Source organism: Drosophila eugracilis, unplaced genomic scaffold (assembly GCF_018153835.1).
Source record: "Drosophila eugracilis isolate 14026-0451.02 unplaced genomic scaffold, ASM1815383v1 contig_75, whole genome shotgun sequence".
Taxonomy (NCBI): domain Eukaryota; kingdom Metazoa; phylum Arthropoda; class Insecta; order Diptera; family Drosophilidae; genus Drosophila; species Drosophila eugracilis.
In genome coordinates, this window is record NW_024573645.1 from 3,929,530 (window position 1) to 3,955,022 (window position 25,493).

General features: G+C 42.7%; 3 protein-coding genes across 5 annotated transcripts; 1 reads left to right on the forward strand and 2 right to left on the reverse strand.

The window, feature by feature from the left end:
- The first annotated feature begins 723 nt into the window (after positions 1-723).
- LOC108115702 (sodium/hydrogen exchanger 9B2) lies at positions 724-22,255 on the forward strand. Of its 3 annotated transcripts, XM_017227272.2 has the most exons (11): positions 724-1,004; positions 1,513-1,782; positions 12,201-12,585; positions 16,743-17,030; positions 17,086-17,268; positions 17,351-17,526; positions 17,603-17,709; positions 19,630-19,818; positions 20,517-20,660; positions 21,022-21,123; positions 21,841-22,255. In XM_017227272.2, the coding sequence occupies exons 1-11, from the start codon at positions 989-991 to the stop codon at positions 22,093-22,095; spliced, it is 2,115 nt and encodes a 704-aa protein (XP_017082761.2). In that variant the 5' UTR covers positions 724-988; the 3' UTR covers positions 22,096-22,255. The 3 variants fall into 3 exon arrangements, with proteins under 3 accessions (XP_017082761.2, XP_017082762.1, XP_017082763.1); XM_017227273.2 differs by lacking the exons at positions 724-1,004; positions 1,513-1,782 and adding an exon at positions 6,092-6,257; XM_017227274.2 differs by lacking the exons at positions 724-1,004; positions 1,513-1,782 and adding an exon at positions 11,921-12,033.
- Positions 13,177-14,460, reverse strand: LOC108115703 (odorant receptor 94b). The gene is made up of 2 exons (XM_017227275.2): positions 13,363-14,460; positions 13,177-13,230 (listed from the first exon to the last, which is right to left on the reverse strand). Exons 1-2 carry the CDS (start codon positions 14,458-14,460, stop codon positions 13,177-13,179), a joined length of 1,152 nt encoding a protein of 383 aa, XP_017082764.1.
- Positions 15,277-16,557, reverse strand: LOC108115705 (odorant receptor 94a). The gene is made up of 3 exons (XM_017227276.2): positions 15,815-16,557; positions 15,392-15,758; positions 15,277-15,330 (listed from the first exon to the last, which is right to left on the reverse strand). Exons 1-3 carry the CDS (start codon positions 16,555-16,557, stop codon positions 15,277-15,279), a joined length of 1,164 nt encoding a protein of 387 aa, XP_017082765.2.
- Positions 22,256-25,493: the final 3,238 nt, after the last annotated feature.

A 25,493-nucleotide genomic window follows, 5' to 3' on the forward strand; every position in this document is an offset into this window, starting at 1 on the left:
AGGAGAAGTTGAGTTGCTTTTGTAAAAAGAAAAAATAGTTCCTCTTGATAACTTTTATCATAAAATAATAAACAATTTGAGATGCTAAAAAGCTTAAATACTTATTGCTACCACTGTACTGCTTCTGCTAATGGGAAAATTCCCGCATTAATAAAGCTTAAGCGAGGTAGGTCAGGCACACATTTTCATGAAAAAGTGAAAGCATTTCATAATGAAAATACTTGTGTATTGGCGTTATGACACCCACACAAATTGCCCTATGATTAGGTGTCTATTAATAATCCCGCCATTCAGTGCCTTATCGCATTTAGATAAATTATGATTATATATGTCAATTATTTATCAGCTAATTGGTTTCGCCTTAGAAAACTATTGGAATATTGAATATTCAAGATAAATGGCTTGCCCATTGATAAATATGTATGTTGATTTGTATTTCTCTTTAGGTTAGGGCTGCCCCACGCAAACACACAATCTCATTCTGCTCATTTTTCTCCGCCAGAAGGTTTGCTTTGCCGGGCTTGTTTGTTTGCCAATTAGTTTTAATCGAAGAGCGCTCGCTGGTTCTTCGCTCGCCAACCGCTTGTTTAAATTGCTTTTCTAATTAATGCGCTCGGCAAATATTTGCCAGTGCATGCGTTGTAATAAAAAGCAGCTTCGAGTTCCAAGTTCCAAGTTACTAGCTGAAGAACCCAGAGGCTACTTTAATTTCGCCCTTTCCGGCGGTCGTGTCGCGCGTGTTCTATGAGTTTCTTGTTATTCCGGGTCGGTCAAGTGGTCGGATTTCTATATTCTCGTAGCTGCTCAGTCTCTTTGGCCCACTGCCGCGCGATTCTCTTTGGCTGTCAATTTGAGTCAAGAACAGTCGACTACGTCATCGTTTGATTGCGTCAGTCCAGTCTCTCTTTGTTCAACGTTCTTTATCATTTTTCCTTTTTGCCTCTCACTCAGCTTTTTGTTTTGCTTCGATACTTTGCCGCCAGCTGACATGAGCAGCGATTTCGGTAAGCTCCAATAGTATTAGCATTTAGCACTGCCAGTTTTCGATTTTCACTTTCGGCGTTAATTTACGAGTTTATGGTTAATCAATTAAATGCCACTTTTTGCCGAAGTGCCAATAAATAAATCGTGTGCAAATACAGTCCAACTTCCATAATTCAAACCGCTCGAAAATTGACTCTTTAATTTATGAACTTTGGATAGCTAAATAAATACTGAATTATTTTATAAGTTTATAACCAGGAAAGTGATATTTATTGGAATGTCTGGAAAGATAATTAGGAAATATATTTCAGGTAACTTATTCGTAGGAAGTGGATAAGAGTTAGCACTTTAATTTTTAAAGTATTTTCTTAGATTTAAAAATGAATGTTGGATGGTATACCCTTAGGGTTGTGTCTGTCTGACCATATAAAAATATTATATAATGGCTAAGGACAAAATTTTTATACATTTAAACTGCCTTTTAGCCTCATTAAAAAACCCGATTTATCAACTTTTTAACACCCTCAGATGTCATGGACGTAGTAGCTGGCAGTGAAGGTCCACCCTTGCAGGCCTTTCGCAGCAGCAATCCCTTTGACGAGTCCTATGAGAAGTCATCCTCTGAGCAAGATTTCCAGCGGGATCGAGATGCCAATCATACACCTCTGCATATGCTACGAAGGGCCAGCGAAACGGTGTCCGCCAGCATATTGGAACCGGAAAAAGAACACCTGCTAGGCGAGAAGCCCCAGGCACCACCTCGTGTCCATGGATCTTCTTCTACAAGTGCCTCTGAAAGTGAGTAATACGTTTAATTGTGTTCACACTTTATGGGGGGAAACTCAAAAAATGCGTAGCTGAAGCAAAGCGAAAGTATTTGTTCCGGAAATTCTTGCCTTTCTTTCCTTTACACATCCTTCGGGACACATATCCCGCAGACAGGAACAGGGAAAAAAGATGTTCTGCTGCAGAAAGAGAGAGAGAGAGACATCAACTTTGTTGGCCAGCCAAGCGAAGTGGCTTCGACAGACAAGTGTGCACAATGCGTGCTCAGATATGCACTTCAGCAGCCATACAGACACATATTCATAGTTTGTTTATGCAAAGTTTTTCTCTCTGTTTTTTGTTTCGCCATTGAGAGATCCTGGGAAAATCACTGGTCCTCCTCTGAGCTGGCTGGCAGGAGCTGATTGAGGCATTTCGATTTTAAGTGAACCGCACAATCACATCTTGCACAACGGGCGTATACGTAATATTTCCGCATATTGACGCCAGAGTGTCTGCTATTGGCAGTCCAGTGCATCTGCTGTCCCGGCTCAAACTCAGGCCATTTCCTTAGCTTCACTGTGTCTCTCTCTGTGTGTGGCTTCTGGAAATATGCAACGTTGTTGGCCGTGTATAAAGAGGACCACCGCCGCTTCTGGCCGGGCTTGTTGTTTACCCTCTTCTGTTTTGGCAGGTGGTCGCAACTGGTTTTTCGCCCTCAAACAACCGAACAGTTATTATTGTTAAAACTCCCGGAGCTGCAATTGTTTTGCATCTGTGCAAATACGGGGTTTTTACGCGGACTTTTGGCCAACTTTCAAAAAACAGAGGGCGGTGAGGGAGGGGCTGGAAAAGGATTTCCCCTTTCGGGGAGAGCCATGCTCGCTGTGGAATTTTCACACGAATAATGAGCCGTTTTAGTTGCGCCCAAATGCCCACAATCAGACAACTAACACGAGTGGCAAAAGCCCGAGGCTTTCACTTGGCAAAGTATGTATGTTTCCATGAATATGCATTAGACGGGGCTCATTTCCTGTGCATTCATTTCGCATTTGCATTGCATTCGAGTTGGTGGCCCTCGAAGCTACTGATTCTAGTTCTAATTTTGATTCGGATTCTGATTCTGATTTTCATTCTGATTCCAGCGTTTCCATTTCGACTCCGACTCTGACTCTGATTTGGCTCTAAAAGTCATATTTAAATAAGTTTGCGCACCGCTGCAGGCTGCATGTGTGCCGGTACTCGTTTATATTAAATAAATTCCATTTAAATGCAACGTCTCCGGCAATTCCTCAAGCTCAACCTTGAATGGCGTAGCCTCCACCACCACCACTTTTCACATGTCCCATCTGCCTGTGAGTGAAACGGCGACATTTCTGTTAACTAAAGCCAACATGATATACGCTTGGCATACAAACATTCGCTCGTCTATTGATAAATGCAGTGCATTGCGCATTCGCCCTGTTAGCCCTGTTGGATGAATGGGTGTGTGTATGTGTATTTGTGTGCAAGTCAGTTCATTACGTATACGCAGTGTGCGACATTTATAAATGCCTGTGCATGGCTGTGACTCAGCATAATGATTGCCAAATGAATGGTAGAATGTTAAACGTCACGAAAACCCTTTTCGACGCCATTTCAATTGACGTGCTTATGCTGATGCGTTTTGCCCAACAGCATTTGGCAGCTGTTTGGCTGTTTGGCTGTTTGGCTGTGTGGCCCACTTGACAGGATGAAAGTCCTTTTTGACTGGCTGTGAAGGATCTTTGGCACTTGCACTTGCACCTACCGCCATCAACAGCTAATTACTAAAACTGTGCTTAATCGTAGCTTTCCATTTCACCTTTGACCACCTGTCAGACTCTCGGTTTATGCGGATTTGTTTAGTTGGCTTTGGCATTTTCAATTTGTCGCAGTTTCGCAGTTGCTTATTTGCCAAGCTTGAATGAATGGTGGGCTCTATGACCCGGTTTCTACTATTTTTCTTTAGCATTTTTATTTCGTTCGGTTGCCCCGGAGCCAAGAAAGTGCCAGCTTCCACTGATTTGCGATGTATGAGCACTAAATTAGATGCGAATCGCTGGGGCGTGAGTTCATCTCTTGGCAGGAAGTGCGTGACAACGGAATGCAATCTTCCGCAGAAAGAAATTATTTTCTGAATGCGCTGAATGCCGAATGCATGCACTGGTTAACATTGGAGTTGCGAGTTGCAAGTTGGCAGTTGAGAATCAGGATTCAGGACGAGCCAAGGATGCCGGCTGGCATAGTTAAAAGGTGGCACGCTTAAGTAAACATAAATAAAATAAATGTGTGCTGCGTACACGGGCAAAGTGATTTGATATATGTATATATGCTGCAGACAGCAGAGATGGAGTTTTCCGACTCAGACAGCAGGAACTTCAAGCTTTCTCCGGAGAGGGAAAACAGAAAAAGTAGAAGAACACTAAGAGGGAGAAGCAGAAGTCATCACCGTGCGCAATTTACCGTTTAAACATATTGAAAAAGCACCTGACGTTTGCCTGTAAATAATGAATAGTTGAATAACTGATATAAATCACTGTAGATGCATAAGCCTCACCCTTCGCCCCAACCCCAACAATTTATGGCACTTTTTGCTGCTCTGTCACTTTGTAATAACAATCTAAATGTTAAGTGACAGCATAGAGAAAAACTTCTGCAACTTTCTGAGAAGTACAATAAATTCTCTATCAGACCTTAAAGAACTTTTTCGGAATATCTCTCTCCAGGCGGGGCCACTCTCGAAGTTGTGTTTAGTTTTCGACCCGGCCTCGTCTCGAAAAGTGTTTGCCTCGCATCCAATTAACACCTCAGATTCGCACTCGTACGCAATAGTCCGCACATGACAGCCGAATGACAAAAACTTTTGCTGCAGATGCATTACTTTTTTCCATCAGCACATCCTGGCCAGCAGGATCTTCGTTTTCTTTCTTGTTTTTTTTTTCCTGTGCCAGTGCCTGTGCCCAATGCACATAATTTGTGTGGAAAGTTCTTCGGCAATTGAAAAGCTCGCATCCAGCTCGGCATCCAGTGCCTTGGCTTAAAAGAACTTTTGCATTATTTTCGTGCCTGGTCACTTGAAAGTTGCAGAAAATATGACAAGATAAAATGCCAAAAAGTGCCAGCGGCAAAGTGGGCGGCATGCAGCGATAGGGGGCGTGGCTTCGTAAGAAAACTGCCAAAGGTAATAATCAATGGGGCGGCCAAAGAAGCCTTAATGACCTGCCCAACTTGCAGTTCAAGTTGGCTCAACGCTTTTTTCTGTGCTCTTTTTTTTTTGTTACCACCGCCACCGCCGCCGCCGCCGAGTGCAGCGCATGAATATGAAATATGAAATATCACAGCAGCGGCAGGACCTCCGAAAGTGCTGTCTTACAATACCTGAGCGCTATCTTTGCTGACACCTTTGCACAATTTATGCAGCACTTTTTTATTTTATTTCCAAGGCAGCGACAGAAAAAATGAAAAGTAAGTGCCGCAAAAACTTTTAAATGAGGCACATAATTCACAAAGATGGAGCAGAACTCTTGCCTTTCCTGGGAATGATAACAGCCTCATTTCTCCCTAGTCCCAGTCCCAGTCCCAGTCCTTAGACCCAATCGGTTTGTTATGGCGGAGATATTTTAAATTAATTAGCAAAACTTAAATATTTGTTGTAGTTCAGTTCAAACGCGAACTTCGCATTGAACTTGTAAATATTCAATAAGCTCGCAGCCATTATGAATTCAACCTAACTGAACCGCACCGAGCACCGAGCATCGAGCATCGAGAGTTTAGCCCCACTGAAATGGCAAATATTTGCAGGGCGTACATAAGTTTCCTGTTGGTTATGGCTAATTAATTGATAAGCAAATGCTCGTAATCATAATTGCGCTTTGGGCCAAATAAGTGTTTAGATTGGAGAGCATCGAGAGATGAAATTTCCCCAACTATTCCTTACAACAGCCCGGGGCCTTACAACGCACTCTAATCAGTTGGAATACTCATACTATATGCTCTTTCGTTTAACATCTTAATCTTGATCGGTTTCCAACTGCTCTGCGGATTAGCACCTCCAATCTGAGGGTGTCAATTCCAGCCAATAATCCCATATGTTCTCATTATCAAACATTAGGTTTCTCCCTCTCTCTCGTTCGCTCTCGATTTACTTGCTAATTTTAAGTTATTAAACAAATATTTTGAGTTTTTCGCTCGCGTGCCCACGAGAGCCTCTCGAACTCCTAGATATATGTTTTTTATTAGCATAAGATAAAAAGTGTATATACGACAGAGGCTGTGGTGGTTTCCACAGAGAGCTGACATCTCAGTTGTCCGCCGCCTTTGAACGCGATTAGTCGGGGCTTTGGCATTTAAATTTGTGCGGTTTGGTTATGAAACGTTCTCAATAAAAGTGCAATTTCCATTGAATTGGAATATATGATGAACGAGAGTTTCACTAGTTTTATGAGTGCTGTTGCTAACACAAACTAATTTATTTACCCGCTGCCCAGGTAAGCCCACATAGCATCAGGGAAAACCATAATTTTCCAACGCTCATCATTGCTGGGAATCACTATTAGGCGGCTGGCATTTACACACATTAGAAATTGCTAAAATGTTCGTTATTGTTTTAAAAAGTTGATGTATTTAATGTTATACACTTAGCTACCGTGTTGCCAAAGCAGATTACTTTATTGTTTTCAATGAAATTATAATTCAAATTATATATTTTCATTTTACACTGTGAAGAGCAGGAGCGGCGCTCACTTTTTGTTCGCGATTATTTTGTTTTGAAAAGCTTGTTTGGGTTATCTCTTTATGGGACAGGGAGCTTGTATTTATTAGTTGTAGTTTTTAGTTTGTTTATTTAATTTGTTGCCGGGAGAGTGAATACGATTTTACATAATATTACGGTTTTGGTATAAGAAACAAATCAGATTGAGAATGAATGATCATACAATCTAGTTCCTAAGAAATTAAGTGCCAAACAGAACGCAATGATATGCACTCTTAGTTTAGGCCCAGTTAGATTGCTTATAGCTCATACACGAGGTTATGAATTAATGAATTGGTGTTAATTTAGTTCAAATAGGAAAAAGAAAACATATTATGTCTACTTATGTTGATCCTAAAAGAGAGATTGCTTACCAAAATAGCCAAAATTAAGTTAAATCTTTTATTTAATTTGAGGCTGTAATAAAACCCACCTCTCTTCAGCTCTAATTTGTCATTCATCATCTGGACTTGTGTGTTCCTTGCATTATGACACCCAATTAGCATGGGCAATTAATTTAGGCATGTGTGTGCCAAAGAGTCGCATGACGCACTGAATCACAATCGACACGTGATCGATGGACCAATACGCAAACAGTGAAATTGTCACCCCGAACAACTGGAACTAGAGTTCGCACCGGCGAGAATTGGCGCTAAATATTTGCGCACAATTAACACGTAGCCATTCGAGTGGTGGCAAATGACAAGCAGATTGTCTTCTAAAATCAAATACAAATACAAATACAGGGGATAAAAAAAAGGGCAAAGAATCTGGGAACTGGAATCAAATCAAACCGAATCAAATCAAGTGCTGATTGCACAGCCTAGGGCAGTGTTGGCCTTGCATAATAATTGAGATGGGGAAGAGTGTGGATTGTAAATTCTTGTTATTAGAACGGCGCTTCATATGCAAATATCCCAGTCTCCACTCCAATTAGCCAGCGTGGAGGCGTCAATTGCTTGGAATGGCTTCCATTCGCTGTGAACCCAACATTAAGTGCGCTAATTATAAATGGAAATATTTATGTATTTCCTAGCACCTAGCGAATACTGCCTAGCGCATAGCGCCTAGCGCTTTTCTCAACCTGTGAAGTTGTCGCGGCAACAATGAAGCCAATTATGGAGGCGACTCTTGGAGACCGTGCACCTGTCGACTCTCGTCTGTCTCGGCTGGGCTGGGCTGGTGTCGTTCTCATCCTTGTCCTTGTATTCGTTTTGGCCCAGGTGAAGACAGCTTCCTGCCGGCAGCGGTGTCCTCGCCGACAACGTCTCTCTCGTCCTTCTCTCGTCTACGGTGTGACTGTTCCTGTGCCTCCTCGGCGCAATCAACGGTTGTCAATCTTTGTTGCAATCTTCATTTCGCCATCGCCTTGAGTGGTAGGAGCTTGTGTGTCTGCTGCACTTTGCAATTTAAACGATCCAACTGCTGTTGGGCTTTCGTTATGCATGAGCAGAAGGAATGAATGCCAAATGGGCTAAATGCAGCTGCCTGGCGCTTATAAGCCAGTCGATGGTCTTGCTCTATTTTGTAAAGCCATTCGATACACAGAAATAAATGCGAAATATGAAAGTTATAGTTTCCTGAAAATAATTTAGAGAAGAATTTTTGGAAAAGAAATTAGCAGACAATTCTTTAAAGTAGTAAAATAATATTTTAAACCCCAAAATCACACTAAGCATCACACTAAATTCATATTTATGCCCAAAAGTATGCCACGATTAAATGAAAACAGCTTTTCGGATCAAAGCAATTGAAATTTCGGACTTAAATATACTTTTGCATACTTTTAAACACGCTGATTTGGGTGGCTTCTTAGAATTAATTTATCTAGAGTTCCTACAGCTATCCATTGAATAGTGGAATTCCATTATTTCCTAATGACTTCATTTTGATTATTGATTCACGAATTTAAATGTTACGAGCTGCATTAAAATATCAATTTTTGGCCATTTTTCGCAAAAATTTATGACCCCTTATCGGAAATGCTTAAAATGGCAAAAAGTGAATTTCATCTCATCAGAAGCACTGGTCGTTAGCTTCACAAAACAGTCGCTTTTTTTTTTAGCTATACGTCTTGTTTTAACCAATTTATTGCTTAAAAGCCGATAAAAAATTGTCAAGATTTGGTGTAAAATCTTAATTCTGATTTTGCTCCCAAAAATTTCAATATTTTGACAAGAGAAATGTAAAAAATGGTTTAAATATGGAATGTTACATAAGGTTCAGCTCGTAATTTAAATTCTAGTAGAACTGCATTCCAGCCTTGAAAGGTCAATATTTTGCCATTTTTCACAAAAATTGATGATGGTACCCTAATCGAAAATGTGAAAATTTGCAAAACATGAATTTTTTTCAATCAGCCTTTAATTTACAAGGTTCTTAGAGCTAGTCGTTAGCTGCACAAAACAGTCGTTGCTTTGGCTGTACGTCATGCGTTGACCATTTTATAGCTTAAAAGGTGATAAAAAATCGCCAAACATACATAGCTTAAAAATCTTTATATATTTTTGCGTCTAAACATGACAGAATATTAGTCACTATTTTGCCAAAAATTGCTCAAATTTGGAATGTTATATCTCGTAGGGCTTGTAATTTGATTGCTATGATGCCCAATCGATTTGCACTGGAATCAGGAAAACTTCATTTTCGGCCATTTTTCGAAAATTTTGATGATGGTACCCCTTATCAAAAATGCGAAATTTAGCCGAAAATTGATTTTCCCGATATCGAAAAACGAGTGATAGGGTTGGTAAGTGGTGGTCGATAGCAGCACAAAACAGTCGTTCTTTTGGCTGTGCGACTTGTTTTGACCGAGCTAGAGCTAAAACCCCGAACACACTATTGCTATATCTGTTAAAAATAGGGTTCCTGATTTTTCAGCCCTTAAACCGGAGCTAGCAAGAAAATATCAAAACACTAATGATAAAAGCAAGTATAGGGCCTTAAAGTGTTGGTTGTTAGCTGCATAAAACAGTCACTGTTTCAGCCGTGCGTCGTGTTTCGACAAAGTTAGAGCTAAGAAAGGGCAAGAATCTGGGCTCTAAACGACGTATACTTGACCTTGGGCCCCAAAAAATCAGTTTTTTAGCCATAGCACAGCCAAAAATGGTCCAAATATGGAATGTAATACCTCGTAGGGCTTGTAATTTGATTGCTATGATGCCCAATCGATTTGCACTGGAATCAGGAAAACTTCATTTTCGGCCATTTTTCGAAAATTTTGATGATGGTACCCCTTATCAAAAATGCGAAATTTAGCCGAAAATTGATTTTCCCAATATCGAAAAACGAGTGATAGGGTTGGTAAGTGGTGGTCGATAGCAGCACAAAACAGTCGTTCTTTTGGCTGTGCGACTTGTTTTGACCGAGCTAGAGCTAAAACCCCGAACACACTATTGCTATATCTGTTAAAAATAGGGTTCCTGATTTTTCAGCCCTTAAACCGGAGCTAGCAAGAAAATATCAAAACACTAATGATAAAAGCAAGTATAGGGCCTTAAAGTGTTGGTTGTTAGCTGCATAAAACAGTCACTGTTTCAGCCGTGCGTCGTGTTTCGACAAAGTTAGAGCTAAGAAAGGGCAAGAATCTGGGCTCTAAACGACGTATACTTGACCTTGGGCCCCAAAAAATCAGTTTTTTAGCCATAGCACAGCCAAAAATGGTCCAAATATGGAATGTAATACCTCGTAGGGCTTGTAATTTGATTGCTATGATGCCCAATCGATTTGCACTGGAATCAGGAAAACTTCATTTTCGGCCATTTTTCGAAAATTTTGATGATGGTACCCCTTATCAAAAATGCGAAATTTAGCCGAAAATTGATTTTCCCAATATCGAAAAACGAGTGATAGGGTTGGTAAGTGGTGGTCGATAGCAGCACAAAACAGTCGTTCTTTTGGCTGTGCGACTTGTTTTGACCGAGCTAGAGCTAAAACCCCGAACACACTATTGCTATATCTGTTAAAAATAGGGTTCCTGATTTTTCAGCCCTTAAACCGGAGCTAGCAAGAAAATATCAAAACACTAATGATAAAAGCAAGTATAGGGCCTTAAAGTGTTGGTTGTTAGCTGCATAAAACAGTCACTGTTTCAGCCGTGCGTCGTGTTTCGACAAAGTTAGAGCTAAGAAAGGGCAAGAATCTGGGCTCTAAACGACGTATACTTGACCTTGGGCCCCAAAAAATCAGTTTTTTAGCCATAGCACAGCCAAAAATGGTCCAAATATGGAATGTAATACCTCGTAGGGCTTGTAATTTGATTGCTATGATGCCCAATCGATTTGCACTGGAATCAGGAAAACTTCATTTTCGGCCATTTTTCGAAAATTTTGATGATGGTACCCCTTATCAAAAATGCGAAATTTAGCCGAAAATTGATTTTCCCAATATCGAAAAACGAGTGATAGGGTTGGTAAGTGGTGGTCGATAGCAGCACAAAACAGTCGTTCTTTTGGCTGTGCGACTTGTTTTGACCGAGCTAGAGCTAAAAACCCGAACACACTATTGCGAATATCTGTTAAAAATAGGTTTCCTGATTTTTCAGCCCTTAAACCGGAGCTAGCAAGAAAATATCAAAACACTAATGATAAAAGCAAGTATAGGGCCTTAAAGTGTTGGTTGTTAGCTGCATAAAACAGTCACTGTTTCAGCCGTGCGTCGTGTTTCGACAAAGTTAGAGCTAAGAAAGGGCAAGAATCTGGGCTCTAAACGACGTATACTTGACCTTGGGCCCCAAAAAATCAGTTTTTTAGCCATAGCACAGCCAAAAATGGTCCAAATATGGAATGTAATACCTCGTAGGGCTTGTAATTTGATTGCTATGATGCCCAATCGATTTGCACTGGAATCAGGAAAACTTCATTTTCGGCCATTTTTCGAAAATTTTGATGATGGTACCCCTTATCAAAAATGCGAAATTTAGCCGAAAATTGATTTTCCCAATATCGAAAAACGAGTGATAGGGTTGGTAAGTGGTGGTCGATAGCAGCACAAAACAGTCGTTCTTTTGGCTGTGCGACTTGTTTTGACCGAGCTAGAGCTAAAACCCCGAACACACTATTGCGAATATCTGTTAAAAATAGGTTTCCTGATTTTTCAGCCCTTAAACCGGAGCTAGCAAGAAAATATCAAAACACTAATGATAAAAGCAAGTATAGGGCCTTAAAGTGTTGGTTGTTAGCTGCATAAAACAGTCACTGTTTCAGCCGTGCGACGTGTTTCGACAAAGTTAGAGCTAAGAAAGGGCAAGAATCAGGGCTCTAAACGACGTATATCGTTGCGCTCGTTTTTTAATTTCTGTCCGAACAGCATTCCAGGTTTGAAATGTCAATTTTTCACCATTTTTAGCAAAAATTGACGATGTAACCCCTTATCAAAAATTAAAAAATTGGCAAAAAATAGATCTTTTCAGATCCGCACAAAACTTGTAGAGGACTTAGTTCTGGTCGTTAGCTTCACAAATCAATTATTGTTTTCACTGTACGTCATGTTTTGACCATTTTATAGCTTAAAAGGTGATAAAAAATTGCCAAGTATAGCTTAAAAAGCTTCATTTGATATTGCAAATCCTAAAATTCGCAACAAATTAAGTTTTTTCCAAATTTAAAACCCTTATATTTCTCCAAGTGAAATACCAGATGACGTATCTATTAAGACATTTAAATCTGTTTGCCACTTACAGCTAAGCGCAGCAGACAGCAGCAGCAAAATCAGTGGCAGCTGCAACAGCAGCAGCAGCAGAGCAACAACAACGGGGCACTGGCGCCAGGTGACAACATGACACAAGGAGCAGCGCCGCAGGACTCGCAAGGCGACATCCTGCCCACCCGCCCGCTGCATACCAAATTAGACATACAGAAAATCCCAGAGGACGCGGCCGGAGATGCCACACAAAACGCTGCAACAATAATTTTAACGCCGACATCATTAAATTTAACAAATACAACACAAAATGTTGCCGGCAACAATGCGGGTAACTCCAACTCTAACTCCGGCCCCGTCTCCGGCAGCAACCCAACGCCAACTCCGGGCGGAGTCCGTGGCGACGAGTACAAAGGGCCCAAATGGTAAGTGAAAAGCTCATGTGGCCAGCACTCCGGGTTGGCTGGGGTCTGCCATTGTGCGGATTTGTGCTTAACCCTTTGAATGCACTTCCGGCGGGACAGCAGCGCCGCCATTCACACTTGCATTGCACGCGTTTTTCGCATATCCGTTGGCTGCCTTTCGCATTGTATTTCGTATTTTGTATTTCGTATTTTTTTCGTTCTTCTTTTGTGCCCCAACAATGTCGCCGTCGTGGAAGTTGCCGCTGCACTAGGCAGCGGCGCGTGCTTCCGCTCTGTTTTGGGAAAGGGATCCTGTTCCGAGGTCCTGTTACCAGGCATTTCTCATTCACACACATATATATAAATGTGTGTGTGTGTGTGTGTGTGTGTAGACAACGACGTCTAGTCGCTGGCGAGCCCGATTTCTTGTTCCCTTTTTGGCTGCAACACTTAGTTTAATAGCTGGCGAAATGCCTTGTTGGCTGCAGGCGTTTATTCTTCATGTTCACAACAACAGCAATGTGGCGTATGAGTTACAGTGTTACGTATCCGACCCGTGGGTGCGTTTCTATTGTGGCGCTGCAGTCAGGGGATCCCGTCTCTTGTCTCATTTTACTTGGATATCTTCAGCAGCAGGGCGAAGAAACTGTAGGCGTTGTTGATGGTCTGCCAAAAGTTATGGGTTAGAGGGAACTCTCAAGCTATGAATTTTTAAAAGCTTGCTATCATTTCCAAAAAGTTTTCAAATAAATATTAATAGTTTTAATCGAAAATGATAACATCTCAAGCTAATTTCACCTTCACAAAGATGGGCAATCCAATTTCAAAGAACACCCCAGCTCGCACTTTCACCGGCCTCTTGAGGAATTCCATGTAGCAGTTGAGCAGCTTTCGAGTGCCCACGGAGTACTCCAGCCAATTGGTGCCAAAGACACTATTAGTAAGAGCATTGGCATGGAAGGTCAGCTCATTGCCGTAATAGCAGGGCAGGAAAATCTGAACGATCATCACGGCTACAAACTGCACGGTGGTCACGAATAGTCCAGGGTTTTGTTTGAAGCCCATGTGGATTAGTCGATAGGCACCGAAGCAGATTATGAAGGCACTGAAAACGACCTGGGAAAGGACATAGGGCGAAACTAGCACTTCACATTCCCTTGTCAAATGTCGAACTTTGGCATGAAGTTGGAATATACGTCGCAGCTCCGGCTTGGCTTTCTCTTCGGTAGTACTCTTCAAGGCCTGGAGTCGCATTCCCATCAGCTTAAAGAGGGAGGCAATCTGAAACATGAAGTAGCATCCGAGAGTGTCTAGCAGAATATTTGATAGACAACACAGAGTCATGGCCACCACATTGTAGCCCCAGGCGTAAAAATATCGCTCCTTGGTGCGCCATTCGAAGGGCACATAGTATCCAAAGGGGAGTTCGTATTCCTCCTGGAAGAACACACTAACATATCCCATTAGCGCAACAAAAAGACTTCCAGCAATGTAGATATAGAAGATCTTCTTAAAATCCCTTTGATTTCGCTGCCAGAATTGGATTTCCTCGGGACTGCGAAGATTATAGGCAGGATCGTGTTGTAATTCGTTAATGAGGTTGGCTGCTTCATTCCGTCGATACCAAATATTCAGGAGTTTAGTGACCAATGCCAGTTCGGTTATGGACATGTACAAAACCTGACCAGCTTCCTCGAAGTCAGATGAGGTGATGGCCTCATACCACATGAGTGCTATGTAGGTGAAAGTCAGTGGCACATGCAATACGAAGGGATAAATCCGTTTTAGCCAGGTCAAAAGGCCATATTCTTCCTCGTTATCCCATTTCAGAAGTCCAATCCATCGCTGGACCACCAACAAGGATTGGATTGCACTGAGACGATTCGTAGAGTCCATTATCACCAGTTTAATTTTAATTTACTAAAATAACCCCGAAGTCTCTTCAGTCTTTTATAACCCTTGGGGAGCTTTAAAAAACCTTTCTAGGTCACCTTGGGTAGTTTTTTTTGAAGCTGAACTAGGGAGGTAATATCAGACTTGTCCCCATAAGAACTGACTTTCTTCATCCTAGTTCATGCCTAGTTCCATAAAATTAGTGCCTGCATCCTTAAAACAAGATACTTTTGAAGGTGCCTATAATAAATAGCAGGGAACCAGTTCATTTAGTGAGCCAAGTTCTTGAGCTGCTCCGTCCCTGATTTGCTTAGCTAACCAGCCAAAATATTTACACAATTAATGAGCAGGGCAATTACAATAATTAGCTTGCTGACATTACTCTCCATTAATTGTTGACCCTCACTAAATGTGTAAGTCACGCAACAGAAGGCTAAGATGACAGGGGAAGTAACCCTATCATCATAATATTTGTTACTAAATTCTACGATTTGTAAAATTAGTGCAGCGAAGCATGTGAAGCAGTCAAGAGGTCTGATATGATTTTCTTTATGTTCTTTAGGGAAACAATTTTAAAATATATTAACATGATTAATGTGGTTAAAGAGAAGGTGAACTTATAGATAGGTTACCCTTTTGGTAAAGTTTTAACCTTTTAAAAACAGTCGCTGCCCAACTGTATTAAATTGCAAACTCATTTTTTGATGTAAAAATGATGTACTTTTTAATAGATAGTTTCAATTCCAATATAAAAACAATATTAATATATTTAGTTTGATATTTTTATTTTTAAGATTTATTTAACATTTCAGCATAAATTCATTTGGAAACATTCAGTAGCAGTGCAAAGAAACTGTAGGCATTGTTGATGGTCTGTAAAATCAGAGAAAAACATTTTAAAGAAAACAAAAAATACAAAGTAAAATTTTAAGACCTTGACAAAAATAGGCAATCCAACGGCGAAGAAGTTGCCAGCTCGAATGGTCACAGGTTTCTTAAGGTGCTCCATATAGGCATTTAGTAACCTGCGAATCGGTGGACGACTTTCCAGCCAATTGGTATGATAAACCTCGTTGGTCAGCTGGTTAGCATAGACGGTTATCTCATTGCCATAGTAGCAAGGCAGGTAGATCTGAAGGATCATCACACTGACGAACTGAAGCATAGCTATGAACTGACCAGGATTATCTCGAATCCCAACATGCTGCAAGCGGTATCCACTAAAGCAGATGATCAGGGCACTCAGAATGATCTGGGAGAGTATATAAGGAGACACAATTCTCTGACAGCTCTGGGTTAACCTACAAAAATTTATAGTTATTAGAAAAGAATATAGAACTTGGAAGTGGAACAAGACCTCCTTATTTTCTGATGCATCATAAAGATGCCACGCAACTCATGGCCAAAATAAGAATCATCTTCTATACTTTTAAGACCTCTCAATCTTAGGCCCAGTAGACGGTATAACAAAGAGATGTGAAATAGGAAATAGCATCCCAGAGTGTCTAAGGTGATGTTCGAGATACAGGTCAGCGTCATTCCTGCCATATCGTAACCATAAGCGAACCAGTACCTTTGCTCATTTCGCCATTCGAAGGGGACGTAGTAGGCAAAGGGCAGTTCGTAGTCCTCCAGGAAGAGCACACCAGTACAGCCACTGTATACTACTCCCAAGCTAATCAGGATGTAGATGTAGAAGAACCACTTGAAGAATCGCTGCTCCCGGCTCCAGAAAATCAACTCGTCGTGATTGCGAAGTTGGTAATCCGGGGCATGTTGGAGCTCGTGCATCAGCTGCCAGGCCTTAGTTCGATAGTACCAAATGCTTAGGATCTTCACTACCAAAGCCATCTCCGTGATGGACATGTACAGAACCTGTCCAGCCTGTTCCAAATTACTCGAGATGAAGGCCTCCAGCCACATGAGTCCGATGAAGGTGAAGGTTATGGGCAGGTGCAGCAGGAAGCGGTAGTTGCGCTTCATGAAACCGGAGAAAGTCGACTCCTCGTCTGCTTTCAGAGACCAAGGCCAGAGGCCAAATAGTTGCATGACCCGGAGAATCAGGCTCATGGATTCAATGCGATCCTTGTGGTTGTCCATTGGTTTACGTTTTGTTCCTATTTCCTTCTGGGCAGGTTGGTTTTATAGCTGTAAGTGGGTTCAGTAATTAGCAGCAATTACGTTTACATAATTGGAGGATACTCCGTGTGAAGGAAAAACTTCCTTAGTGTATTCATAACCTTCCTGCCAGTTGGTTTAACTCTTATCCTCGAAAATCCTTTCAGGTGGATACATTTCCGTACCCATTGGGTAAACATATCTGAGCAGCTTGCCCTGCTGGCCATTTTCCTGGGTCTTTGGGCCATGGGTTGGGTTCTGCTGCCGGAATACTCACAGCCACAGACGGTCATCATGCGTATTGCATTCCTTTTCGTGGGCGCCCAGATCTCTGGAATCCTGGTCACCTTTGTCCATTTACCCGATATGCTGGGCATGCTCTTCTTTGGCGTACTCTACGCCAATCTGGGTCTGGCCAATTTCGAGGGCTATCAAAAGTTCGAGCTGTTTTTAAGGTAAGTTTTCATTTAATTTCGAGAAACATTTAATGTGGCTGGCCTCCTTTTACAGGGAAATGGCTCTGATCAACATCATGTTACTGGCTGGCCTGGGGCTGGACGGAGATGCCTTTAAGCGGCTGTGGTTCATGATTCTCCGCTTGACCCTGCTGCCCACAATTGTGGAGGTGGCGGCCATTGCTGGCCTGGCCTACGTTACACTCTCGATGCCCTGGCTGTGGGGTATCGCCTTGGGGTGAGTGGTGGTTAATGGATTACTTGGATTATCGAGAGCCTTAATGGGCCTGTCGGCTTCGGGGTAATGTTATGTGTTACAGCCTGGTCATCACCGCCGTTTCCCCGAATGTGGTCGTCACCGTGATGCTGAAGCTCAAGGAGGATCGCCTCGGTCTGAATAGCGGCATCCATACGCTCATCTACGCCATGACCACATGCAACGATGTGGTGGCCATCTTCTTGTTCGGCGTGATAATCAGCGTAATATTCTCAACGAGTGCGTGCCACCCGTCGCGGACGGAAATCAGAGTCAGAATAAGAGTTAAATAAACCCAAACTCCGCTTACTTGCAGCCTCGCTCACCCAGCAATTGCTGCAGGGTCCCATTGGCATTGGGATTGGACTCGTTTTTGGCTATCTCTACGGCACGATGCTCCAGTACTTGCCGTCGCGCAACGCGGTAAGCTGCCAGACAAAAGGCGCGGACCTAGACGCAGTCCTTCGTCCGCTTTTCGTCCTCCTGCTGCTCGTCCTCAAGCGGGTCTGCACTTAAAATGCACATTCAGTGAACACTTAGACACTCAATCAGCGCATTTAATGATGCAAAACGCGCGCCAGTCTCCAGGGAAAAGCAGTAGGGCGGGGGATGCGCGAGCTGTGCCATATGTACGTGGGGCTTCAGAAGACTGCACTGGGAGAAATGGGTTTTCATATCAAGAATATGAACTCAGTAGGGGGACATTGTGTAAAAGTAGATGACAAGGACTTATCAAACGAAATTACATCCGAATAGAAACGTCCTTAACACCATTGGACTTTGAAAAATGAAAATTGTGAATGCAAGAAATGTATCTCATAGGTGGACTCAACTTTTTCGCTCAGTGCTAGCTTCCGCTCAGTCCCCCTTCTGCGTGGTTGTTTGTGTGGGTGCATTTTGCATAAAAAGACACTTACATGCATAGCGGCAACGGGAACGACAACGACAACGACGACTACAACGGCAACGGCGGAGCTGGCGACATTTGCGACGACAGTTACTGCCAGCATCTATGTGAAGTTATGCCGGGGACATCGAGGCAGCCGCAGCCAGAGCCACAAAACTCATTGCCGCAACTTACACCGCTAATGGCGCGCATAATCAAACGCCATGGGTGGTGGTGCACTGAATGGGCTTGCACCACTCAAACCACCCAAACTTGCCACCCATACACACACACTCACTCTCTCACTCTCCCGTCGAGTTCTCATAACTTTTGTTTTCTGCAAGTCGCGCTCGCCTTTGCCATCGTCAAGTGGCATCCACATCCGCATCCACGCAGGGCTGCAGTTTGTACAAAAATTTCACGCTGAGCGCCGTTGAAGTTGCATCCTTGCATATTTTACATACCTACCAACGCCCACCAACCACACACATATACTATGCATATATATGTATACATATAGCCAGGCTACGGGCTATTCGCTGTCATCTTCCAAAGGGCCAAAAAGGGAGGAGGCTGTCATCAGGCCTCGGTTTCGGTCTCAGCATCTTTTCGCATGTCATTGCTACCGCCTTTATTTTATTATTATTACGCAGTCCCCTGTAATTTTGCATTCAACGTCACCTCTTGCCACTTATTTTCCAGGAGCCAGTTGACAGTATTTTTCAATAAGATGTTCGCGCAAAAGTTTGAAATTCAACGAGGTGGCAGAAACTCAAGTTGCAAAAATTAAATGTCCCGGTGTGAATGAAAAACTTCAAGTTTTACCTATAATAAAACCTAGAAACCTAACGAGGTGCCATCGAAGGCAATTTCATACCAAACGAGCAGTTTAAAGTTTAATAAAAATAACTTGACAATGGCGAGGGCTTGAAATTGAAATTGCAGCAATTTACGAGCTAGTAAGAAAATCACCAGGTAAATGAAAAGATCCCAATCAGTCTCAACACCGTCCAGGAAAACTGACAACTTGACACTGCAGATGCTACAAAATATCCCCAAAATTCCCAACTGAGAAAACAATGTTGCAGGCGAGATTTATCAGATCTAAATCGTTGTAGAAGTCATTTTAGTACAATTTTTGAGAAAAGAGAGAAAAAACAAACTGGGCATATATGCAAAACAAAAACAAAGGGAGAGAGGACAGGATATTTTTTCCCTTCTCTCGTTTTTTTGTTTCTTGTCTTGGGCACACATTGCGTATACGCAGCTGACCGCACACACAACACAAACAATGCAGGCGGGGTAGGGGCGGTAAGGGCGGATAAAAAAGCAGTTTCCATCAGAGTTTTGTAAAGTGATTTTCACCGTTTTTCTTTTTTTCCCGATCCCCCAGCATGCCTAACTCACCTGTTTTGCCATTCACTCTCTTCATATCTGTCTTTTTCGCATCCTTGCAGATGTACGCAAATGGGCTACGTTTCGTCCTTACCGTCTTGGGCGGAACCATAGCCGTGATGGGCAGCCGCGTCATCGGTTATACGTCGGCAGGAGCTCTGGGTTGTGTAACGACCGCCTTTATTGCGAGGATTGGCTGGCGGCGGGAGGAGGCCAGACTGAAGCCCGAGCAGCTGCAGGCCCAGCAAGTTGTGAGTATATAACAGTGAGAGGAAAAAGTTGATCTTTATTGGGATATTCCTTAGGGTCTTGAGATGGTTTTATATAATATCACATATATGGGTAATTTATAATTAAATGCACATCAATTTGATTTATTTTTTAGTTCAACATAACGAACTTTGATTATTTTCCTAGCATATACCCCAAAATTCCTTTCCGTGTACAGAATCTGAGCCTTGTCCAGTCGGCTAACTCTCTGAGCTGGAGACTTTGGCTTTGCCTCCACCTTTGGATTTCTGAGTGCTTTCGGGGTATTGGACCCAACTGCTCTTCCCCATTTTTTTGTGTGTTTTGTTTGGTTTTGGGTCAAGAAAAATGTTCCCTGGCAATAGTGCCATTTTTTATGTCTGTTCCGCTGCAGCAGTAAAAAGCGCCTGTATGTGCGGGATTTTTGCTAGGTAATTTGTGACATCACGTCCTTGTCCCATGTCAGAGTTGACTGCCGGTCCTCGATTTGTTTCGAGCATGTGTGTTGGGCTCTCCTTTTTTTTCGGAGTTCTAGCCATTTACCTTTGCCTTAAACTTTTAACCCAGATGCTGGTTTTTGCACTTCAGCTGCACTTGAGTTTCGTAAGCCGATTGGCTTGATTCCTCTTTCTTAACCTCCGATGTTTAAATGAACTACAAAGCTAGCAATCTAATAACAACTTATTGATTTCTGTTGCAGGCCAGTGTACCGAAGCGTCTGGACCTCATGTGGAAGTTCCTCAAGCCCGTCTCGTTTGCGCTCATTGGCAAGGAAATTAATTTCAACGTGCTGGAGGGCCATGTAATCGGTTATGGCGCATTGTTGGTGCTCGTCGGAAGTTTGGTAATTAAAATGGTCGCCGTCGGCGTGGACGGTGTTGCAACAAATGCTCCGGCCGTCCGACCACTTATTTAATTTCTTTCTGGTTGCTCAAACAGTTTGTGTGTGCGGAGGGCAAAAGCTCAACTCGCCGATGGTCCCCACGGTTTTGGGGTTCGTTCATTCTGCTGCTAAAAACTAAAAAAAAAAAAATAGAACCCCAAGTGGAGATTCCGGCCGTGGGTAGATGGGGGTGAACCGAAATGAAAATGTTCCGGCACCGCAATGCAAATGTTACCTGCACACAAACACACAGAGAGGGAGAGAGCGAAAACCGAGGGAAAAAACCATCTAGAGATGACCACTTTCTTGTTCTTGTTTTCAGTTTCGCCTGGCTTTTGCATATTTATCCACATATGGCGGAAATCTGTCGAGAAAGGAACGTGCCTACATTACAATTTCCGGTTTTCCCAAAGCAACTGTCCAAGTAAGTTTCCCGTTCCGCGTGTCATGTTGCTGCGGTTCCCATTCCCATTCGGATTCCCCAACTTGACTTCCCAAAACCCTCTGCTCCCTGTTCCCTGTTCCCAACTTCATTTTCCATTTTCCATTTCCCATCCGTTGTCTCCTGGCCTGGTGGCGCTTTTTATTTCATTGCCGGCCATTTCACTCGCTTGCCACGAGCAGACTGCCCGTCGTCCTGGTTGTTCTGGTCGTCCTGTCCTGTTGTTTTCCCCATGCTTAAGTTATACACGTATTTGCAGGTCATGTTCTCTTGGCCAGAGTCATTGCAGGTCCTGCTCCTGCTCCAGCTCCAGCTCCTGCGGCTGCAGTTGGCATGCCAGCCTTTTGTTTGCAGTTTAACCGCAAGCGGACATTTTGTTTATGTCGCCTGAGCGAACGAGTGTGCGTCTGTGGTTGCCAGAAATTTAAATGTTCCGCTGGCTTACTTACTTTCTCTCAAAAAAAGAAAAAAAGAAACAGAAGAGAACCAAAAAACCAGAACGGCGGTCACATGTGCTCCTGTCTAACTTTGCCCTAATATGCGGTGCATATTTCTCTGTCCACCTTTTTCCTACTGATTTAATTAAAATTGCACAGCAAACTGCATTTAATCTGGCTGCGCTGCATATCACTCATACGCAGCGGTGGCCGCTGCTTCATTTCAGCCCTACTAATTCGCTTTTCTTCCTCCATTCTTTAGGCCGCCTTGGGTCCAGTGGCTTTGGACATGGCACGTGCTGCCAGCGTGCCCAGTGCCGAGCAGCTGGCTCTGGCCAGCAATGTGCTCATCATCTCGGTCCTAGCGATTATATTCACCGCCCCACTGGGCGCCATCCTCATGATCCGACTGGCACCGTATTGGCTCAAACATGGTGACGCAGTGGAGGCTGTGGACTCTCCAACTACGCCGAGTGTTTCTCTTCCTGAAAACAACAATTCCTCCAAGAGGGCATAGCCGTGGGTTGACCCACGGATCTGCAGATGACCCCTCGGCCAGAAAAAAAAGTTCTAATCCATGCCGTACTTACCTAGCCATCCTAGCCGTACTTATACTTACGTGTACTTAGTCACAATCGGTAATACGCTGTGCAAATAAAAGTAAATGCGAAAACTTACAGACATATTTTCCACCCAAAAAGGTTCCTTTTTCAATTCATTCCCAATCTGAAGTACCTTTTTTTATGGGCGTACAAATTCCCAATTATTTGCTTACTTGTCCAGGCGGGTCCTTAAATTTTCGCCGAATTAACAAAGTTTGGTCTTAATCCTGCAGGACTAACGCCCCAAATGGGCAACTTGGCCAACTGGGATTTTATTGTTTTTTTTCTTCCCTGGGTCCCTTTCCAAATAAGAAGAAAAGCTTTTCGGCACCTAATTATGACTGGATCTGTGTTAATCCCGGGCCTGAGCCCTTGCTAATTGATTTTATAATTAATTTTGGGGGATTTAAATGGTGCTCCGTGTCAATCTGTCGCGAGTTTTTCTGTCATGTCGTATCAATCCGTATTAATGATTGACAATTGAACAAGCTATTATTGCGAAAGTGAAAGCCGTTTAAAGGCTTTCAGCCAACACTTGACGAGTCGGTCAAGTAAATAAATGAACCCGAAATGATTTTGTTATTTTCAAAGAAGAACTGATGGTTTCCCCACTCTCTCTTAGTCAATTTACGCCTGCTGCCTTTGTGCCAGAATCATTTTCCTAGTGCGATGGGGAAAAAAACTCAAAATAATGGGAAAGGGGCAAGAATGCCATTTAATTGAAAAGTGATTGTGGGGCCAACCAGGATCGAGTAGCCGCCGTTGTCCCCCTTAGTCGCCAGGCGATGCAGAATTTGCAATGCAAACGGCTTAGAATGAACTTGATGTCCTGGCCGCCTTTGATGCTTTTGGTTTTTGTTGCTGCTGCGGTCGCATGACAACCGTTGGTACCGGGAAAAAAGTAGCACATTTTTTCCTAAATTGTGACCAATTTGGCTTGCAAGCACTTGAAAAATTTGAAATATTTTGGATTTTATAAACATTTTATTTATATTTTTTTCCATTTAAACAATAATTAAGAGAGCATTTAAATGGTTTCAGAAAGTAAATATATCCAAAGGTCTTTTAAGTCTACTGAACAAAGTAAGTTAAGTGAGTAAGTAAGTAAGTTGTTTCTGGATTAAACAACCAATAAAAACCCTAATTTTCCAAAATATTAATTTAGATTGATATAGAAAGTCTCTCCTAAACTAAAAACTATTTAAACTCCTTTTCCAGTGTAATAGCTGAGCTTCAGCTGTGGCCGGTTGAGTGAATGCTGAAAGGAATGAAATTAAAAGACGGAAAAAAGGACCCAGCGATAGAACTGAGAGAAAAACTTATCATTTTTATTATCCTGCAGCTGCGCATATTTATAATCGCATGTCCCTGTCTCTTTCACATTCGCATTCACCATCCAAGAACCCCCTCTCTTTCTCATCATCATCATCATCGTTGGCCTTTGTGTGACTCGAAAAAGAGTTGGGAATTGAAGGTAAATTAGTGTTATTAAAATGGCTGCACAAAAATAATTGCGCAACTAAATGAAAATTTTAATGAAAATTCTTTGGTTTCTTCCATATTTTGTACCTGAGCTTTTCCACGTTTTTCTGCTGCTCCTGCCGCTACGATTGCCTTTGCCCTTCTGCTTTCTGTTATTAGTTGCATTGTTTCCGCAGTTGATGTCCGTGCAATTAGCATAATGAAACCATCTGCATAGCCGGGATATTTACGCAGCCAGATAAGAGCCGAAGAAACAGAAAAAAAAATAGCATACGCATGGCTGGCTAAGGGCCATAATGAAGTGCGTAAGAGCCCGGAAAAGCCAGATTCGAGCAAGCGGCAATTACGCCACAATTGAGTTATGTTCGCATCACATCAATTATGCTGCCACCGGCATAATCCTTCAAAACTCATTGCTCTTATCGCGGCCATTGAAATGCCACCGGCCATAGATCAACCTTATCAGCGCAGCCAAAGCATTTTCCTGCGCCAAATAAATTTCAGCAGTTTATTATTCTAATTCGCATGCCGAATTCCGGGCAGAAAAAGAACGCCAGGCACGTCACCGCCTCGCACTCAGGCCACCCTGAAACGAAACCAAAAAGCACCTGCAAAATCCACCCAACCACCCAACCAAAAATGCCAACAACAACAACAATAGCAACCACAACCCACTGAGACAGCCCAACCGATACGACGAAAAAGGAGTTGTGCGAGTGCCAAACGAAATCAAATCAAAAAGTTCACAAAAATGCCAGACCAACAGAAATTAAGTTATAAAATTTTAAGGACTATGCGCAGTTTAATTTCCAAATGCCATGCCACAGCCCGCCTTCTACCCCTCTTCATTCTTCAGCCAAACCTCCTAAGACACACCGGTATGGGGGCGGCAGGCGGGAGCGTATTGTGGTTTTTGTTATGCGCCGATTACCATAAAAACACAGCCAAGGAAGAAAGTTGCGTCCTCCTGCTAAAAACCGACGTGGTCGGAAACGGAAATCAAGAAAACAAAAAGAATGGGCCCAAATGAAGTCAAACCTGGCGCCCGCTCCTTCAGTTAATAAAGTTAGTTGCGTTTGCCTTGACGGCCAAAGTTTTGAGTTATAAGCGCGCAAATTATGGCTTACAACAAAGCAAAGGCAATGGCAAAGGCAGTGGCAGTGGCAGAGGCAAAAAAAAAAAAAAATAAACCACAATGCCGAACAAAGGAAAACAATTAACATGACGAAGACACATAAAATTTCCACTTCCATCCGCAGCCTTCTATGTAGTTGGGTGCGTCGAATTAGCAGTTGTATTTGGCTGGCTCGAAATGTGCGTCAATCACGTGATGGGACTCCACTCCAAGCCCTCCAAAACCCTCTAGAAATCCACCTCCATCGGTTGCTTTTCCCCCGGAAAACTCAGCTCTTGTCTGCGTCTTGTTGTTTTGTTAATTTTAATACATGTACTTTTTATCGCTCGGCATTCCCCGGCAAGCTGTTCGCTGAATTAAGCCATTTGTTAGCTGTATCTGTGGCTTAGCTTTTCGGCAACTCCTTCCCCTTGCCAGGATCTCCTCCTTCTCCTTCTTCTCCTATTCCTAGTTCCTTTCGAGAAGGAAAGGCTATCAATGCCAGAGGCTACAGGTCACAGCACATCACAGTTATTTTCGTGCAAATGGCATATTTTTTATGGCTTGTCGCTGGCTTCTTGTTTCTCGTGCTGTAATTAGACAAAATTGTTGACTGCCACGACTCCGCCCAGTGCCCCGCCCCATCGAAAGGTAATCCCAACCCCCCTCCCCACCCGATTGTTCATTCAGAGTCCTTAATTCCGCCACTCATGTCTG